A 22,718-nucleotide genomic window follows, 5' to 3' on the forward strand; every position below is an offset into this window, starting at 1 on the left:
GAGCCTAAAAGATCAGCTTTCTCTTTCGCGGTATGGGCCAATGACTCACCGTCTCTGTGCAGAGATGGAAAACATGGCTGACAGAAATTCCCTAAGACAGCCTTAGCGAGAGACCAGAACGCTCGTGTTCCTGAAGGGAGACGCACCAGTCTCTCGCCAATTCTGCCAATGTACTCCGTCTTCGCCCTAGCAATCACGTTTTTGAGGGACCTAGAGGCAGAGTTGTATTCCTTTTTAAATGCGCTGGTATTTACATCACGAGACGCAGATGCATTAGCCCAGGTTTGATAGCGTTCCCACTTTCGGCGTGATGCCGTTTTGCAGAAGCGACCAAACCAAGGCTGGGACTTGCCACCGATGGGTACTGCAGAGTAAGGAATGAATAGTTCCATACCCTGAAGCACCACATCGGCAACAGAGTCAGCAGCAGCGTTCGGATCATCCGGCGAGAAACAAATCTGCCCCCATGGGTAAGATGCAAAAAAAGACCGCATCCCATCCCAATCTGCTGACTTGTAGTGCCAGACTCGGTGGCACCCAACAAAGCGAGGCCGTGAGTACCGCACAACCGGCACTGTACTCCGGACGAGACAGTGGTCAGACGAGCCCAGAGGGGGATCGACGATAACCTGATAGCCGGATGTGAAGTCAGCAGAAGGTCCAACAGGGAAGGTGTATGATCCTCCACATCCGGTATTCGCGTTGGCGAGTTGACCAGTTGTGTCAGATCATATGCTAGAGCGAAGTCCAGAACAGATCTACCCGCATGATCGGTGGTGCGTGAGCCGAGCCATTCTGCGTGGTGAGCATTAAAGTCACCCAGAATAATGATCTCTGCGGATGGAATCTGCTGAAGCACGGAATCTGTAGCCATTTGGACGTGCTCAACCAGTCGGTCGGTTTCGGCATTACCGCTATGGGACCTATAAAGGCACGCATAGATTCGCGGATGGTCATCGCAGTCTACACGCAGCCAGATAATCGATAGGTCCTGTCCTTCAAGGCTGCCGAGGCGTCGAGAACAGATATCATCTCTGACGTAAACGCATACCCCAGCTCGTGGTATAAAGGAATGTTCCAATTTGTACCCAGGGTACGAGAGAAAAGTCGTATCGGCAGGAGAAGATATCTGGGTCTCGGTTAGAAAGAGCAAGGCCGGCTTTGCCGTTTCCAGATGGTAGTGAACGGCGTTGAGGTTGGAGTTGAGTCCCCTTATGTTGCAGAAGTCCACAGCGAGGGTGGTAGGGGTTGCCTTATGATGCCTGCTCCGCTTGCCCCGAACAGTGGCGAGCGCAAAATTGCCCCCCCCCCAGAATTCGGAGGGCAGCCTGGGCATCCCTGCTCAGGTGGTGTATGTCCTGAGCATGGATGCCCAGAGAGGGATTCTCCACCGCTGTCGCTGATGGTACCCTCCTGGGGTAATTTAACCAAATTCTGCACAACCATCAAGTTTTGGGGGGGAGGGGGATTGGGCCTCCGGAACTCTCACTTACCGGACGAAACGCGGTAGCATAACTACCACTTTACGCCGATTTTAAGTGAGAGAGTGGTACTTCCCCGGGCATGCCGGCCCATTCGGCTGTAACCCGAAGGTATACAGCGTGGCACTACCACTTGCAATTGTCTTTAGCTCATTAGAATAAACCTAAATTACGAACTTTCATGAAAGATTTTGTCCTCATCCTCCATTTCATAGCTTAGCAAACAAATAGGCTATTTGACTGGTTTTTAAAATCCATATTATATTATTTAGTAGAAGTTAAGGAACCCAGTAAAAGTTGTGTTTTTTATTTCTAGTAAATATTTGCCGAAAAATATCAAAATAGCGCGCAAAAATGCTACTAGAACAATATGGCGCTGCAATGGGGTCGGTGACGTCACTTTCCTGTATATTAATCTGTGGAAGTAGAAAAGAAAAGTTTACAAGAAAGTGACTTCATCATAAGCCCGGCCAATCAGAAGCGTTTTGTGTCACGTGACAAACGTTTGAAAATTTGTATTTATATTTATGGATTTTGAATAAATTAAATATTATTTTCAACTTTCGTTAGTAAATAACCATTCTTACACTCGTAATATATACTGATTACAATAATTCACAATTTAATTTTCGCATTTTCAAATAACCTATTGTGATAATTTTTCTTAGTACAATATGTATGTTCTAAAGGAATATTTGTGCTAAATTTCTTCTCTTTAGCCCTACTAGCCACTAGCCTTAGTTAGTGTGTGCGTTGTATATCAGTAACTCGATTATTAATTCCACCTACGCACACATACATATGTGTATATTGTATATACTTACATGCCGAATAAAAGAAAATAAATGCACAAGTATGTGCAAATATTTTCGTGAGGGGAAATTATATTATAATTCAACAACTCTTACAACCCTGTGAAACGCCAATATTATGGTCAGGCGCTGTTGCGATATTATTAAGATCAAAAAAACTTCGTTCCTTTCAATTCTATTGCTGACCTTACACCAGCTTGCTACAATAAGAATTTACTATAATAAGTAAAAAAAAAATTGCCGGTACCTTCTCGTCACATATCTTACGGCGAGTGAGCCAGTGTAACTAATACAACGGACATGACATATTTGCGCAAAAGATTGGTGTCTCAACGGTATTGTCTGGGATTGTGAATAAGTTAATCCTTATATTTAGAGGTGTGCGCTAATATATATGGGCTGTGGTGACCAGTTACATGAGTCGATATGGCCTAGAGGTTAGAACGCGTGCATCTTAACCGATGATTGCGGGTTCAAACCCAGGCAAGCACCACTGTTTCATGTGCTTAATTTGTTTTTATAATTTATCTCGTGCTCAGCGGTGAAGGAAAACATCGTGAAGAAACCTGCATGTGACAAATTTCATAGAAATTCTGCCACATGTGTATCTCACCAACCCGCAATGGAAAAGCGCGGTGGAATACGTTCCAAACCTTCTCCTCAAAGGGAGAGGAGGCCTTTTAGCCCAGCAGTGGGAATTTACAGGCTGTTGTTGTTGTTTGTTGTTGTTGACCAGTTACAATCAGATAGCCCAATCTTCTGTCCACCGAAATGAAAAAATAAAAGTAAACGATTACTATTTATATACTACTTAAAGAACAGATTATTGGCATTTGAAATAAAGCAGGCGGATCTCACAGTATGTCACCAAAACCTAAGACTATATCGAGATTTTGTGCATGTTTGACTCCATTAAAACATTGGAATGTAGAAAATATCATCATTGCAGTGATGAAAGTCATCAATTTTTAAGTAATTTTTGAAGTTCCTAGTACGCTTCAAAATTTGCTGAAAAATGTATATTTTTCAAATAATTAATTTGTTACAATATATCTTCCAAATTAAAAGAGGCACGCGATATACATTTCAAAATGCAAGTGAAACTTAAGAAAATTTTAATTGAAATACAATTAATTAAAACAATACCTTCCAAAATGCCGAAGTAAGCTTAGAGTTAACTAGTAATATTGAATGACAATTTAAAGTTAAGCTGTTATATGCAGATTATCTATAAATCAATTTTCTTGATTCACTGAACTAAAAGAATAATGAGCTATAATGTATGTGATTGTGCTTCGTCTAAGTATTATTTTAGAAATTTGTATTTTATTTAAAAAACGTTAAGTATTTAATGTATATCGTTGAGCTGTACATTAGGTACTTAGTACACAGACGTAGTGACTGTTATAAAAGTATGAGTATAAATTATTTCGTATACTTTCTTTTTATTTTCATATTTAACAAAGCTACTAGTGACATCTGTTGGGGATCGCTCGTACTAACGCATGTTTTATGTGTAATAGCTACGTAGTTCCTACTTGTGATGGTAGATGGCACAAATAAATTTATGAACAAATATTAAATTATAATTTATTTATTTAAAAATTGATATTAATTAAAATTATAAGATTATTAAAAACAATATATAAATAAATTCAAGTAATGATTATGATTGAACAAAACAAACTGACTTACTCTTATATCTCATAGATGGCACTAGTAGTTCTTAACCTACGTTATGGAAACAAAATATATTTTGTCCTCATAGTACCTAATTTGTTAATTGTGTTACTTAATTTGAGTAATTCTCTTATTATTGCTAGTATATTGATTTCATTAAAAATTAAAAGTTATTTTGGAAAATAGATCGGAAATTATAAGTATTCAATTAGTTCCTATTTAGACCGATAGATGTCACTACTTTACCCGTTACATACCAATAAGACAGTTCACGTCATTTTCTGTATTTGTTAAACTATCAAAGTAAGAAAATTTCTAACGGCTCAATATACCGTTGAAATATATATCGCATATTAATGTTATTTTGTATAGTAGTGTAAAGCCATGACATTTCTACCTCGAATGGTCGTAGAAGACGTGTAAAGATTCTTGCATTAATATTATTATTATTAATAGCGCTGTAATTCAGCAATTTAGTGGGTTACCGGTTAATGGTTAATCTTTTGAATTGTATTTATAAACCATTTTACCGCGACCTTATAGTAAACGGGATGAAGATTCTGACAGAAAGTAACAGCGTGTCACTGCGTGGTCACTGCTTGGGAAAGCCCATTTTTGCAATCCAGAAGTAGTTTTTAATGCCACCACGCTGTTCCTCACATGGTTTGTAGACACATATGGTAGAATTTTAAGCAGGTTTCGCCTTTCACGTGATGAGTAAAAACAAATTAAGCACGAGATATTCTAATACAACCCGGGTTTGAACCTGCAGTTATTCTTCAGACGAACAACAACAACAGCCCGTGAATTTCCCACTTTTGGGCTAAGGCGTCTTCTCCTTGACGATAAGGTCCTTGAGGAGAAGGTTTGGAGCATATTCCACCACGCTGTTCCAATGCGGGTTGGTGGAATATCGACGAACATAATTACTTGGTAATGCTATGTTGCATATAAAGTGTCAGCCAGTGTAATTATAGCTACAATAGTCATATCATCATCTTATTAGATACCATGGTTAGCGGCGCGCTTCCGGTAATCACGTATTACCACTAACAGTCTTCTGGTCCATTTTCCTGCCTCTCTTCCTGCCTGAGATGCAAAAAAAACCTATGCAATAGATAAGTTCAATAAACTCCTTCAATTCCTAACAAAAATATTTGTATATATTTTTTTTTTACAAAAAAGCGGTTTTATTCGATAAGATCTGTTCTAATTAGTCGTTTTGTATTTAGCCCGTGAATAAAATGAGTAACGTCCGTTACCGAAATATTTAAAACCAGATTAAAAACTATTTTTAATTATTCGGACAACGAATCCAAAAGCGTAAATCCGTTTTTAGATTTATCTCATTTATTTGACGAAATTATATCCGAATGGTACGTTTTATGACAGTAAGACTGAAAGGAACAGTTAGGTTTTTTAAATTGGATTTTATATGTGTGATGTCCTGACAGATTTCAATGTAGACCAATCTCAAGGGCAATCTACGCCCGACATAATGTTATAGTACACAAATGTGTACGCAAATAAAGTAAAGTAAAGTAACAGCCTATAAATTTCCCACTGCTGGGCTAATGGCCTCCACTCCCATTAAGGAGAGGGCTTGGAACATATTCCGCCACGCTGTTCCAATGCGGGTTGGTGGAATGCACATGTGGCAGAATTTCAATGATATTAGTCACATGCAGGTTTCCTCACGATGTTTTCCTTAACCGCCGAGCACAAGATGAATTATAAACATAAATTAAACACATATATATATATGTATATAGTGGTGCTTGCCTGGGTTTGAACCCGCAATCATCGGTTAAGATGCACGCATTTCTGGGCCATCTCGGCAATAATAATCATTCTAACAAATCGATGGTGGTGGATGGTGGACCGAAAATAGTTCAAGCACTGGTCCAGCGGTTTTACATGGTTTGTAAGGCACAAAAGTGTACAAAGTTCGTTTGATGACAGGAGAACTCAGAAACTTTTTGTAAGCCTACCCGGGGTTGAACCCAAGTTTTTCGGATCTGTAATCCAGCCACTAAACAATCGTGGCTGTTATAGATCGTGTCATGTATGTATAAAGCACTAACCTTCAGGCATTACTCATTTATGATTCACTTATTTGCGACAATTACTCGTGATACAGTAATTAAGGGATTTGTCGAATGCGTTAGTAGTTCTATAATTTATTTATAAGCTGAATTAATATGATTAGATTGTATACAATTATGATAAGTATATTTCTAGAATATTATTTGATATATGTTAAAAAACAGATGTATTTTTGTATACCAACGGAAAAAAATGACTGCACACTTATATACATATGTACAAGAAACTTATTCCAAAAGAATCAGCACGTTTCGGGTAGAACGCTTCGTTACATAATACGTACGCAGGCAATGGTCTGATGACGGTTTAACTATATAGGCTTGGAAGATGTTTTTTTATGACGAACCACTTAATAGTAAGTAGTCACAGCCATAGGTACCATAGGTATTGTCAATGTTAGAAATTAACAGTAGTCTTTGTTGTACGCGTTATTTCCTTTCGCCTGTAGGCTGCAGTTACACCCTTTGAACCCGAACTACTAAAATACTAGAAACATTTAGTTTATTTATTGGGCAGTATTATATAGGGTTAGTGGGTGGTACCTACAGAGACGATTTTGCAAGCAGTCCTACCATCAAGTAAAAGTATTCCAATTGACATTGTAGACTGCAAATTCAAGATGCAAATGAGAATTTATTAATGAAAAATGGAACCTTGAAATCCGAAATTTTATAAGATTTCCTCCGATGAAATTAATCAATAATTAACAGTATTTAACTAACAATAATTAGATAGTTGATTTAATTCTATTTTAATAATCAAGTTATTCAAATTAATATTGAAATCGTTTGATTTTCTTACTTATTACAAAGTAATGTAAAGAATAAATATTATACTCTAGCTGTATAAAATACCTGCAATTACAAAGCGTTGTTAAATAATTGGTATTCTTTTATATCTAAACGGAACATCTATAATGCTCGAATATCAAATTATAAGATCTCGTAAAATTAGTTTTGTGCGTAAAGTTTAGCAATTTGTAATGTTACAAAAGTTGGTTCATAAAATACGAAGGAATTAAAATGTAAGCAGTAAGAGGATCAATAACATTCTAGGCTTCCTTGGCCGGGAATCGAACCGGGTCGTCGCTATGGTGACAGAACCACAACACCACGGTACATAAATCATGCACTGAAGTATCGAGAGAAGGTACAACGTACCTATAAATGCTCTTTGTGACTTATAATTGAGGACTTATAATTGAGGGAATACTGTTTTATGGCAATACACTTATATAAAGATCAAAATAAATGTCAGGCATGCTTCCTCGTATTCGTAGCGGAAGAACGTGTAAGGTGAATGTTATTTTGGTTCAAAGAAAAGCTGAAATTCAAATTTAAATGATTATGACGATTCATTTCCAAAAAGAAATATATCAATAGCGTTAATTCTTGTAATCAAACGTTTCTGTACATTTATTTATAACGTCTACGACGTCCTGATAGATGTCCGCTTCGGCTGTCAAACTGGCCAGCCGAAGACGCAGAACATATTATCATGGATATATAAAGAGATTCAAACTCAAACTTAAATTCCTTTATTCAATATCGAAGCATTACACTTACTTATTGATATAACAATCAAACATTGCTAACTTTCTGGAAAAGAAAATACCCAGACCTGAGAATTACCAGTGATAGAAAGTCAGCGGTTTTTTTTTATCAATTTTATTAAACATATATTGATTATGAATAGAAATAGCCAAGAGGCGATCGTTTCATTCCCAAGGTGTATGATAATTCGACACAACAGGTTCCGTCCTGAGCATCTTTCGTTAGAAAACTCAAAAACTTTTTTATCAGCTCGACCTGGACTTTGAACCAACAATCGATCATTAGCCACTAGACCAACAAAGTTAATTACTATTATAACTGCAAAATTTTACAAAATGTCCTTTGTTTGCACGTACAGTGTAAGTATTTATAATAATAAACTTACATTAAATAGAAGAAAAAGAAAGTTTATCAAGAAAATTTACCTTTACTTCTTGGAATAGTGCACTCTAAATATGTTTTTAGATTTATGTATATCAATCTATATAAAGTCTTTAACGTGATTTCAACATCTTCAAGAATTCTGATGACCTTCAAATGTAGGTAGTAATGACCAAAAGCAATATTATAATTTATAATTTTTTCCTGATCAGGATAGACAGTATAACCAAAATATAAAAGTTACTGGTATTACTAATATATGTAAGTAGGTAACTATATTATTTTGCGTGTTTTCTAAACCATCATAATATTTTTATATTATTTTAATGAAACAAGTCAAATAGGTTATTATTCATACTGGAAATTCCATCTAGCCACTCACCGCTTGAATTGGGGAGAAAATCAACGTAACAATGTAATAGACTCCTCGGTTCAGTTCTTAAGGTGACAAGTCGTTTTAAAAATAATTAAATGTAATTATTATGCCGAGATGAGCCATTGGCACGTGAATTTTCATCAAAGATTACGAATAAAGCCCCGCTAGAAGATATTTAATTATAATAATTACTTATATTTATATTTTACAAAATAGGTTTCTATTATAGCTTTATATACAGGTATAGCTATTATATATAGGTAGGCTGACTGACAATTGGGGAACTAACCAATCCTGGGAATGATTAATTTCTTACTTCTTACTTGGTGGTAATGGTTTGTGCAAGCCCAAGATAGCTACCACCCACCCATCAGATATTCTGTCGTCAAAAATATTTAGTATTGTTGGGGTTCCGGATATAACATCTTAGTTCAGTTCAGTCCCAAGGTTAGTGGCGCACTGGCGAAGTAAGGGATGGTTAATATTTCTAATAGCGCCGATATCTATGGGTGATGGTGACTACTTGCCAGTCCTCCTATATATTACATGATATAAAAAAGAAATTGTTTCCTTAGTTACATAACTTCACTAATTTGAAATCAGAACCCAAGAATACCGTATTGTTTGGCTATAGAACATGTGACCGCAAAACCCTACCAACACAATTTGACAGTTTGATCAATCTTTTATTATATTACAGTCTTGCATAGATGCTAATGTAAGAAATAACTTAGTTTAATCAAAATTTCGATCCAACGGGTAAATGCAAACAAGATAAGATAAAGTTACAGGACCAAGTTTCTGACTGCAACGTAAATGCATCCTTCATTGCAAGTCATAAATTTAACGCTTATCTATATCTTCCATAATATAATACTATACATGACTACTGGAATCCTGTGACTCCTTCCGTATGATATATTCGGATATATTATCATTATAGTTGTTTAAATTTGACGAAGAAACAAACAGATAACGACATTAATTCTCATTAGATTTGTGATGAGAAAATATATTATAACAGTTTGATATAAAACATGACTTATCAATTTGCGTTCAGGACATAACATTTGTATTTAATATTTATAAGAATACATATTTCATATCTTAGATAATAATAATTATTATAGTAAAGTTATCTTGTTTCGCGATTAATTTTATTTTATTAAGTGTTAATTAAAAATGTATTTTTTAAAGTTTTTATTGAATTTGATTTTTTGATACAAATATCATGTTTTTTTAAGTGAGTATGTAATTTTCCCTTAAACGCCAAAATTGAAATAAAACTTATATTTAACATATGACTATTGGGCAATTCCACTTGATGGTAAGTGGTCAACACCGGCCATAGACATTATCGCTGCAAGTAATGTTAGCAATTTCCAGGAGTTACAAGTCCACCTTCATCTTTGGTGTTTAGTATTTATTCATTTGAATCAGCAGTTCTTTGCAAATCTGTCAGCAGTTATTTTCTCGTGGCCGATATAAATATATTATTTGCATAATTATGATTACCTCAGCCAATTTCGCAGGAGATATTATGATGCAAAAGCGCACTCTTTATTCCTTCACTTTCATAATCCTATGTGATCTGACACGACAGGAAAGAGTTAAGGCGCAGAACCAAAGGCTTTACGTGATTTCCGGGGCACGGAACTGTTACGTGAATCCAGGATCTGCGGACTTAAATCAGCTTCTTTAAGGCACACGCCCAGTGGCTTCAGCGCTTTCCTTTTATCTAGCCAGTAGACCAACGGGCAGACGTTTTCAGAATAAAAGCAAAACACACGAGTTCGATATAAAGACTCAACCTCATTTCAGAGTTAGCTCACACCGATATCGTAGATAACTTTTTGCACGTACTTTTCTATGCTTTAAAATGAAACTTATTCGTTCGGATCCGAAGCTCGTCGAAGTTTCTCGACGAAGTGCAAATAAATCGTTTCGAAATAAGTAATATCAGAGCATTTCTATGGAATCGTTTAAGTTTTCCTAGCACGATTAACAATTTACATTTTAGTATATAAAATAGGGAATAGCTTGGAGTAGCGTACCTAATTTGTATTGATGACGACGTTGAAGAAGGACATCTGCTTAAAGATATCGACCACAGAAGCAATTGCCAAAAAACTAGCAAAGTTTGCAAAATTAATTATTGTGAACAAATGCTCACAAAACTACTACTACTTCTTCATTTTCTCTAATAATTAGATTGGAAACAACACATTCAAATTAAATAATAATATATTGAATTACACAACATCAAGATTTGCATTAATCGCGATGTCGCACGTCTTTCACCAATTAATCACTTTGGTTGAAACTTTTTGCTGAGGAGACCAGTTACAATTATCTTCGCAAATATAGGAGACTGAAGTGTGATCTCTCATTTACTGGTGACGCTCAATCGAATAAGGTCGAATTCCTCTTAATAGGGATATACGTCGCACCCTGGCGACAGAGTGGCTGCAACGAAAACGTGTAAAAAAAACATAAAAATATGTTCTTCAAAAATAAGCCGAAGGTATTGAGTTACTTGTAAAAAATTCAACGTAGAGATAAAACTTAAAACAATTAGTAGGATTATGACTACTTTTCGAAGAGTATGATGTAGATTAATGATGTAGATATAGGTATGTGTGTGTATCTCAAGTTTTTCCAGTAAAAAACACCGAGACAAAATAAGTCAATGTGACTCAAATTAAACTGTATTATGTACATTAAGACGTTCAGTAATAATTAACTCTACATTGAAACTCACATAGATATTATAATAATATATCATATATAGTCAAATAATTTGGATCTCGGAAATATCAAAATAACTTTATTTAGCGTTTTTTATTCACAATATTAATAATAGAGTTGTATACAACAAAGATAATGACATTAAAGAGTTTCAAGATTTCGTCTCAAGTCAGTAGTAAGCTGTAAGGAGAGGCATATCGCTGTTTAATTTATCATTCTGAGCTCATTACTCCGTAAGCGCAGCCATTATTCCGTCAGGACCAAGGATGGAGGTAATTTAACGTCGATTTCTCAAAAATTGCATCGGAAATTGAATGCCAATTATGTTTTAACTGATATTTAATCGTTCGTTTAAATTATAGTAACCTTACGGCCGTTGACCCCACGGACCTTTGTTAATTCTGACAAGGCTCAATTATACGTGTGGATAAGATTCCCGCAGAGGACTCCGAAATGTCGTTTCATTATAAATAATTGAACTCCTTGCAAAGTTCACATCCGATGTAAAAAATTTGTTCTCTTCGCAAAAGGTGAACGCATCTTGATTTATGAATATTCATATTTTTTGCAAATTCCATAAGGTTTTCGACATAATGGATCTTGTTGTTGAAATCTGGTTAATGAGTTGGTATGAGAATGGTGTGGTGAATATTGCTACAGCATTATCAACGGACACAAATCTACCAAATGATTGGGCTAAAGTGTGTGCAACAACACAGATGCATTGATAACCTCACTTTAATAGTCAAGTGAGATGAAAATCGGAGACAATTGTGAGGAGATTTCAACTAATAGAAATCTGTAAGGAAACATTCGAGTTGTAAAGGTTTAGATTCTTGCTATCTGAGTATGACGAGCGATATCAATAAAAAATCTGCATAAAGACGGTCCGAGGATATTTGTTACATTACAGGTGAATACTAATTAGAAAATTTTGACCAAATCGGACCAAATGGTCTTATTGAGCGCCGTAATATTACGTAAATAAGCTAAAGAATTTATATTGGCATTACACTTTCTTTCAAGCACTGCAAAGCTCGGTTCTTCTGTCTCATTGATATAATGTTAGAAATTACATTATTACCGATTCTTCTCACTTACCCATTTATGTAATACCTACGAAACCACCCGTTTTGAAACCATAATATTGTCAATCAATTAATATGTTATAGTCAGTTCTAATATAGTTGATAAGAAACATCCTTCCCAAAACTAAAAAGTCGTATAATTTTTGCTTATATTATGTATTGTATATCTCATTGGCTATAATCTAGCAAGTTTTCTTATGATTTTTAAATAATGTTGAACGTTAACGGTACCAGTGCGAAGTCAGAACCAGTCGTTAGTGAAACAAAATTGAACGTAAATTCAAAAATAACTTTTGAAACTGGATGTTACGAATTCGTATTCATCGAATTTGATTTTCGAGGACGGGTTTTGAGATCGAAAATGAGTTTTATTTTGGTACTAAACTTTGTTTTTTGATTATCTACGCTTTATACTTCAGGTTTTTATTTTATATGTTACCTACATTTTTTTTTTGTAGACTACTGTCTAGATATTCTAACGGCTTGCATATAAAGACGTAGACCATGATATCACACGTTTAACATTTTCTATCGTTGTAATATATAGTAGGATCCCGAAGATAAGAAGATTGTATTAAATCCAAAAAAACTTAGGAAGTACGCAAACCAAAATAAAAATATACCTTATTCAAATAGGCTTTTAGAAGCAGTTTTGAATCGTCATTTAACAAACTATTTAGTGAAGCTACCACCGGTTGCGAGAACAGATTCTACCGAGAAGAACCGACAAGAAACTCAGTCGTTACTCTTTGCCAACATTTAAAAATACAAGTCACCTGAGTTAAATACAATTATATACGTTTGTAATATCCTGCCAGGAAATCAATAAGTATTAGCTCCATAATTTTTTATCAAATCAAATCAAAATAATTCCCCCTGTAGCAAAATATTTGAATCTACGAAACGATAAAGTTACAATGTCTGCGGAATTTTAAACAAACTAATACTTTGCTCCAATAAAGATCGGAGTATTACACAGATTATAGACGATCGTACATTTGTAATAAATTAGACGAATTGTTATTATGTACTTGGATGGAAAACCATTTTTCTAACGTAGTGTGTTACCAGGTGTATGTTCTACATTAAAAACCAAAAAGACATTTTTGCAGACCTGTTTCACTGCAAGTTGTTTTAAATATTATAAAAATTTAAAAGCGGTCACGCCGGCGCGCGTGGCGCTCACCCGAAACAAGTGACAGATGTCATTTCGGTTACAGCCATTAAAGCATATCATTTACTGAATTAACCTGCTAGTTAATGTACTCGAAATAATTCGTGTACCAAGTATACAGTAGATACGATATATAAAAATAGAGTTTTGAAATAAGTCTTGTTTTGTTTTCTTTATTGGGGTTTATCATAGAATGTACACGCATTATAGTTTCAACACAAATTAACTCAACATTATTACTTGTACAATATCAACTGGGTCAGTCGTCGGTTTTTTAATGTAATTTTTTTGCATTTACTTCTCATTTTTAATATTCTTTATTGATCGATCGCATACGAACAGGTGCCCTAGTGTTACTAACCACTAGAATTTGTACCAGAAAACAAATGAATCAAATTAAAATATATAGAAATATTCTAAAACACACTATGTTTTGATATATATAAGAATAATGTTAATAGTATACAATAATTAAATACTCAAGTATAACGGATTGAAATTATAGTAATTATTTACGAACCCGTGCACCGTATCAAAGACTTCTCGCAGATTTTGCACAGATTATATCAGACAAAGTACTCTAAGCACGATACATTGTGTTTTTCAGTCATTTATAATAAAAAATGTTGCAACATGTAATCATTTTTCCATATTTGTATCATGATAAATAAAACGATTTTGTTATTAAGTGATATATGATATCGAATTTTTGAAAATAAAACTTTTATTTTATTAGTTAATTTAGATTGGAATATTACATGTATTTATTATATATTTTTAAGAAACGTAAATAATTTCTCATGTAACTGACCAGTCGTAACAGTTATTACATGCTCAAGAAGAAAATTTATAGGCTATTTATGTGTTTTGTATTTGAACCATTCGTCAGTATTTGCAACAAATGCATATGTATGTTTACTCGTATACCAAAATAACTTGTTATTTCTTGTAATTTTTGTCTAGTTTTCTGTATGCCTGTTTATTTCGGCTAAGCTATGCAACGGCTGGACCGATTTTATTTATTTATTTAAGAGTCCCCAACAAAGGATACACACGAATTACACATTCAAAATAAAACGGTATAAAGGTTACACAAGTTATGTGCTCCTTCAATTATAGGAGACCACAGCATGCATTTTGACGATACTTTAACTGGGAGATGGCTGATGTAATAAGAAGTAACTTAGACTCCAGACGTTTGAATTTAACAAAAAAATTACTGCATTTTTGTTGACGTTCAAGATTATATTCAATATATTTTAAGATCGATATTTTCTGTTCCGTGTGTGTTCGAAATTAGTATTTATTATACATGAATTACAAATGATAAAACATCCTAGTGTAAAAAAATTCAGCAGCGCTCAAATCTGAAACCAATGATTATCATTAACGTTTATCTTATTCTAATTAAGCTTAATTTAGACAGATCGTAATTCGTAACTGGCTGAGAATTGTAAAATAAATCAACTGCTAATTAAAACCTTAATCACTTGTTTGAATTCAGAGGCTTTGAGAGTCAATAAACTGCTGAAGGCCGAAAAAAATATTGTTACAAATATCAACTCGACATCATTATATTAACACTTCGTAAACGGAAACCATTATTGATCAGAAAGTTGAATTAATTGAATCTCTTTCGTTTCCGGAATCATCATTATGAGAAAAAGAATGTTCCTGTATGAACACACACTTAGTACTTAATAATATAATTTTTAATTATATTTAAGAAAAGCCCGAATTGAAAATAAATTATTTTTTATCGATCTCGATATCGGTAGATTAATGTATATTGATTACTTTGTAATATTCGTATTATTATACAGCCGAGATGGCCATGTGGTTAGAACGCGTGCATATTAACCGATGATTGCGGGTTCAAACCCAGGCAAACACCACTGAATATTCATGGGCTTCAACAAGTGTTTTTAATTCACCTCGTATCAACTGTTGAATGTATCAATTCACATTGAACTTTTTGTTGCAAACATACAGTGTTTGTATAATTATATTTTTTTATGTTAGTAAAGATTATGTTAATTCTTATTTTTTTACCTGCAAATGCCTCTGTCATTAGCAATCCTGAACTTTATTCTTATTGAATAATAAGAACAATATAATAATAACATACCCAATCATTTGCTTGACAGACGGTGTTAATATTTAAATAAATTAAATATTACCTTGCTTTTGATGGGTTTTAATTTTTATATTTCGTACATTAAATATGGTCAGATTTGAAGATATCTGAAGATAACGTTGCAGTTTACAAACGATTAAAGTCCGTTTAAATGAGTAGGTGGATGAGAAAATATGCCACTTGCTAGTAAATGGTCACCACTTGACATAGACATTGGTGTTGCAAGAAATATTCATAATTGCGTCACAAACCTTGGGACCAAGAAGTTATGTCCAATGAGCTAGTAGATACACGTTTCTAGTATTATTTAACCCCAAGTTATTACCTCTTTCAAGAATTAAAATTGGTTCCAAATCGGTGATCGTAATGTAACTTAAAAAACAATCAAAAATTACACGAACTGTGACCTTCTCTTAAGAAGTTGTCTATTATAATATCCAGGATCCAAAATCACATTCTTCTTGGAACATACTTGACAATACCTATATGCTTTGCTTTTATATTTTATATCTAATTAGAAACATACATATACACACGGCAACATAATATCACGCTTCTCAAATGGACACAGGTAATTGTCGAGTTATAAGATGTTTGGGTTTACAGTTAGCGAGTCGTGTGTCGTGTTATTTACATAGCTTAGATGTATTTGATATAAGGATATGTATCTCAAAGCAATCGTGATCTTTATTATTTGGTTAATTTACTTGATGTTATATATTTTCGCCCATTGATTGTAAGTCTTGAACTTAACTCTGTGGTGGAACCTTTAAATTTTATTGAGTTTTTGATAAGATCTGCTCAGAAGTTGATAACGGATGAAAATGCCTTATAGAACGCATGACAAGCAGTTGGTCATTCATCTGACCTAGGTCATGTTATTAGGTGCTCGTTGGTTCGATGTAGAATATATATTTCACCGGATTTTTTCCGTACCGACGACAATATAGTATTGTCGGTCTCGTCCCTAGATTTGTGCTGCACATTCCAAAACGCCACTGATTGGACCTAAAATTATCAATAGTTGAGTAAGAAATATAAAACTTGTCCAAACTTCTGTCTTCCTATAGTTATAGTATTCGAACTAAACCTGTTTCGTCTGAATATTAATGCGTCAAATGCATTAGGTATTCTGAATATAATGTCGGTTGTTGTCTGATAAGGCGCAGGCATGAGACAATACAGTCGTAACAAAAACAAAGACAGCTGTAGAGATATTTACGCTTGTATTATTAATTTATACATTGATATTCAATATATGTTTATTTACAGCTACAGCTTCACTCATGATATTTATTTAAATGCTTTACTTTTGTTTATGGTTGTCTGGGTAGGTATTACCCACCGCCAAACAGTATTGTTGTGGTCCGTTTTGAAGGATGAGTGAGTCATTGTAAAAACAGGCACCAAAGGAATAATAGTTAGCTTAGTTCCCAAGGTTACGATTCTTCATTCAACTAATTGCATTTTATCATTGTAATTTTCATTCACGGTGACAAGTTACCACTGAAGTTCAGCGTGACACTGCTGATTCATATTGATTTGTTTAACAATTTGGGTCATGCTACTGTTGCAGACGGCAAATTGAACGTAACGCCTTTTTCGCAAAGTAATTTTTTGATACATATAATTTATTACTTTGAAAGTTAATTGTCTAGTGTCTGTGCTTTCTTTCATTGAATACGATTAAGAAATAAATATTCTCTGATGTTTTATCTCATACTCTATGTATCCGGCTGTTGAAAATTAATAATCTTTCCATAGTTATGTGGCTTCGCATGGTTGCAATATATCAATCTCATCAAGGATTAATTAACTTTGTACGAGTAAAACATTTTTTTGACTTGGTTCATTAACTTCAGAGATTAACCCCTTACATACAAATGGTACCCCTATAAAGGGATAAAAGATTATAAAATCTTGATATACGTGTAAAGTATGTATTATTGTTATACAAATCGTATCTACTTGGAGTTGTTACAACCGGTTCAAATGATTTTTTTATCTGTACATTAATTGTAAGCTAAATACTAGATCTAATATTCAGATTTAACTAAACATTAAATATTAAGGAACCGATTTATTAAACATGAAGGGAAAAACCTGACTTTAAATGTCTTACTTGATGCCGATAAGGAAAATTAAACAAAATTTATTTTTTAATATTTATTATGTTTTAATATTTTCTGCACTACAGACAAATGAATGACCCGAGCAATAAATGGGAAGTGTATAACAATGGAATGTGTAAGTACCTAATGATCTTTTAAATATACAAAACAACTACATACATTGTAAATTTTATCTTAATTTAACGACATGCTACAAATGCGTAATCGAAGAAAAAATATATAATGGTCATCCAAGATAAATATAAAGAAATATTAATACATAAATCTCCGATATTTTAATATCCTTAAAATACAGTTTTATATTCTATATTACAATATATACAGATATCTAAATCAATAATATATCAACTAGATAAAGTACATTCAGTACCCTGTTATTTACAAATATAAGGTAGTGTATGCTAGACCTTAGTATAAAATTAGTATAACCGTGCATTAATGTTGCTACAAGTGATGAAGTGTACATCCGCGACGCTTAGACCATGATCGTGTTACCGATAATACTCTCCTTGCCATCGAGGAGCTCAGAGTAGCCAGATTCATCGCTGCAAGCGCTGTCGTTATCGCCGGTGTTTTTAAAAACCTCCGTTTCCGTGCTCGAATTCAAACTATCAACATCAGTCAAATTGTCGATGAGAGCATCGAATTTGCCTTCGAAGCTGTCTAGTATACCGGAGTCAGCTCTCAGGGGCGGATACGTCGATCGTCGACGGAAAGTGTTCTTCTCACCGATCGGCACGTGACTTACTTCATCTGAAGTAACCGTGCTCGTTGGATCACTACCCTCGTTAATAGCGTGAATGGAGTTCGTGTAGCTCCTGTGGTTTCTCATCGACGCACTTTCGAAATTACGTATTCTCTCAAATACGGGCACTCTTTCTTCATCACTATCAGTTTCCTTGTGCTCTTCCTGTGAGAAATGTGAAGGAAGCGATGACGGCTCGGCGTCAGATGAGGTGACCGTGCTCGCCGTCTCGCAACCTGAAGAAACCGACCCATCGTCGCTATCAGTGACGAGGTAGTTACTTTGAGCTACAATTAAATTCTTCCTCCCCTGAAACAGAGCGGCATCGTTTAATTCGATCGTCTCTTCAATCGACTCCAGTGTTATTAATCTCGATTCCTCTTTTTCGTTATCTTGACTAGTTTCACTACGAGATTCCGACTCCTTATTTAATTTACTTTCTTCAACAAGTAAGCCAATTAATTTATCGGTCGATTCTTCCTTGCTTTCTTCGGAGTCTAATCGCGTTCTGTCCATTACGCCTTCGGGGCATGACAGCTTACGTGGGGATTTCATCTCTTGTCGTCGTCTATCTAAAGATTGTGACGTGGTGAGACCCATTGTGAATTGACATTCCTTCTTTGAATTCATTTCTGCTTCTTCTTCATCCTCTTCAGAACAGAGTTCTTCGATGGCACCAAGCTTAGGAGCAGACTTTGATCTTTCAAGAGGTGGTCTGTAGTTCATGGCGCCTACGCTGAGTAGTATCTTCCTACGCGGCATGCTGGGATTATCGTAGACACTGTTGGCGAGGCTCAGCCTTGCATTCTGTTTTGAGATTCTATCTTTTTTAAACTCGACTAAGGCTTGTTTGAGTTTTATCTGAAGTTCCTCGGTTATTTTCTTTGATACAGTTTCTTTGGTGCAAAGAACAGCGTGACAACGGAGTTCATGTTTGAGTTTCTTCCCCTCGTGGCGGTACACCCAGCAGAATAATTTAGGGTAGTGAGGCGGACTAGCGCAGTATGTGATACGGTGGGACCAGTACTCGGTGAGACCGTGTTCTTTGGTGAAACCTTTGAGGCCGGAGTTTGTGACGGATAGTTTCATCACGACGTCGGGCTTCGTGGACTGCTGGTAATTTCGCCATAATGTAGCAAGTGGCTTCTCAATGCAACTCTCACCTGCAAGTAAGGAAAGGAAATATTTGAGTACAAGGCATATTACATTTGTCACTCGTCCTAATATTATTGTTGCAATTAAGTATGAATGTTTAAATTTGTTTGTGAAATATTTAGGCCAAGTATCCGCGTGGGTGATGCCAACGCCTACATGATATATATCATCAGTCACTATCAAACTGATCTTAAATCAATCTACACGATTGTGTTTGTGTTGTGTTCGAGGCTCGAGGCAAACATCTCGTGACATTAACCGATTGGTATCATGTTGGTCGACTCCCTTTGATTTCAAAACGCGCACAAATATTTGACTATATTATCATACATTAGAGTATGTCTATTTTTTCAACTATCTACGTGTAAGTGTTTAGCTATGTGGGATCAGTGAACGAAACCTAAGCTTGTTTTTTCATTATCTAATATTTTTGTAAATATTGTCAGAAAAATCTGGTCGCAATAAAGTCCTAGAAACCTCTACATAATTATTTTATCTTTTGTTTTATGACGTCAACTGCTATATAAGTGCAACAGGAAATGTTTTTTTTGTGCATGAGTTAGCCTATAAATATGAAAAGTATTTAAATGTCACACCGAAGCAGTAAGGCCGCCACTCAATTTGAGGAGAACGTTTGGATTTTATTCAACCACACAGCTACAATGCGGGCGCTACATGTTTCATACGCATGTGACAGATTAAAATCCTACATTTATAAGTACGATTTATTATTTTAAACTTATAATGTACTTCAGTATTAGTAACAAAATGTTTACTAACAATAAATAAATTAACTTTGTATATTTTTTCTGACATGAGTAGACCTTGCGCATATATCGATCATTAACGAGCTGGCGTACTTACTATGATTAAGATAACAAAGGGAACCTAAAAACAACACGTCTAACAAACAAAACACGTGACGTGCTACGCATTAATTTATATAGTCTTCCATTTTGTTAAATGTTCATTAACCATCTATTATTACTTCAGTAAACAACCTCTGTTTATTTAAAAGCTTTATAAAAACAAAACAAAAACAGAGTTATTTTTTGAATCTCGTTCTTTTTTTGTACAAGCAAATCGTTTATTTAAATGCCTTTGATTATGGAACTAATATATTTTCGTGTAATGACCCTAAATCAAGCTGTCGTTTTGAGGTCGTTGCTACGAAACTCATTCTTGACTAACGTAGCGTGTCAGAGGGTGAGATTTTAATCCGTATAATAAATCATTAAGTACCTCATCTCACGATAAACATATATTTTTTTTTAATATAAGATTTAGGATTTTTAATGTATGCTAATAAATTTTGGAGACATTACTAAGTTAATATGCAACATATCATACCAGAAGATGCAGTTTGTTTTGGAGCAGATTTTATCATACAATGTTGTTATATATGTAACTGCACTATAACAACACACACAGTTTCACACGCTTTAAATTCAATAGTAAATGTAAATTTATTTTCATGTATAAAATATTATACGAAAAATAAATCTATTACTTTAAAAATGTATATAAAACGATAAGCAAGAAGAAGCATAAAAATTGCCCCTCCAAAGATGTGGTCACTAGTTACCTGGTATATCATTACATACTATAAAACAAAGTCGCTTATAGCTGTCTGTCCCTATGTGTGCTTAGATCTTTAAAATTACGAAAAAGATTTTGATGCGTTTTTTTTAAGATAGAATGATTCGAGAGGAAGGTTTTTGGATATACATAATACATACAATATAGTAAAGAAACAAAAAAAATCTGTAGTATCAGCATTGCATTGGCGGGTCGCTAGTGTTACAACAAGGGAGGCGTTGCTGAATCATACGTACAGTGAGCTTATCCTACTTGAGATAAATATGGGTATATGTCTCCTACATTGTCTTACGTTGGTCGTAGAATATTTATAGATTGTTCCGATTAGAGGAGCAAAAAAATATACAACTTTAACATTTGTGACGTAATAAACAAGTGACGTTATATCATTGATGAGATCCTTTATTGTATATCCATTACGGCGTTTAATTAGATCGAAGTTGTTATCTATACTTCTATACTAAATTTATAAATGTGAAAGTAGTTCTGCCTGTATATCTGTTTGTCGCTTTTAACTGCCAAACCAATGAAACGAATTTGAGGAGATTTGCTGTGAAGCAAACTTTAGCTCCAAGGAAGGACATAAGCTACTTTTTTTGCCTAACACGTGACAACATACTCCTTAAAAAGCGAGCAAAACCGCGGGCGACCACTACTCAGATGGAAAATTAAAGGAGATGTTAGTCGTTATTTGGATTAGTATTGTATTATAAAGAAAATTCTAAAAGTTTTAGGATCTCACATGGAATATTAATAATAATAATAATTCTTTATTGTACACACACACTAAAAAATAAATTTTACATTCGATAACACAATATATAAAAAGAAGAAATGTACAACTGGCGGTCTTATCGCTTAAAAGCGATTTCTTCCAGACAACCAGCGTGGAGGAGTTAATGTGAAAAAGCGGATAAATGAAATATTATATCTTTTATACAACTTAAATTGGAAAAAGGCTATATAGTATGTTAGTGTTGTCTGGTGATACTAATATAATTAGTTGCAGAATACCAGTGATTTGGTTAATCAATTCGTTCACGATAGATACACGGAAAAAAACAGTCATTTCCGTCACACACATGGCCTTATTATGTATTGCATAAAGAAATTACGGGTATACATATATGCTAGGGTGACCATAGCATAGCAATTATTTTTTTATGCAGTGGAACTCGATATTTCGACGTTATCTACGAATGTCTTGTTCACGAGACTGAAGTTTGCGGTAGTCACCTTGTTATAAATTTTTATTTCGAAATTATTTTTTCAACTGGCACGTTCATTTATTTTTCATACGTACAATGAAATGCTTAAATACGGCCTGCAACTAAAATAGTTGACAAATAAGAAACATTTTTGTAATTTTACTCAGACGTCACAAATAGATCGTTGCACTCAAATGCAACCTTGAAGTTTCCTCTCACCTCAACCAGAGGTTACACTTTAAAACTTATTTTGTTTACCCGTGACGTCTGCGTTACGTACGTAATACATACGTACAATAAAATTTATTTTGGTATACCTTAATCTCTAACTAACTAGGTCTAT

The 22,718-nt window shown here is 34.5% G+C and overlaps 1 protein-coding gene across 1 annotated transcript in view; it reads right to left on the reverse strand.

Annotated features, from left to right (window-relative positions):
* Positions 1–17,694: 17,694 nt before the first annotated feature.
* Positions 17,695–22,718, reverse strand: part of LOC124536150 — a 61,481-nt gene continuing 56,457 nt past the window's right edge. Inside the window, exon 2 of the mRNA XM_047112615.1 lies at positions 17,695–19,576. Within this exon, the coding sequence (XP_046968571.1) occupies positions 18,144–19,576 (1,433 nt within the window). The 3' untranslated portion in view covers positions 17,695–18,143. The remainder of the gene's footprint in view (positions 19,577–22,718) is intronic.

This window comes from Vanessa cardui, chromosome 2, assembly GCF_905220365.1.
Source record: "Vanessa cardui chromosome 2, ilVanCard2.1, whole genome shotgun sequence".
In the NCBI taxonomy this organism is placed as follows: domain Eukaryota; kingdom Metazoa; phylum Arthropoda; class Insecta; order Lepidoptera; family Nymphalidae; genus Vanessa; species Vanessa cardui.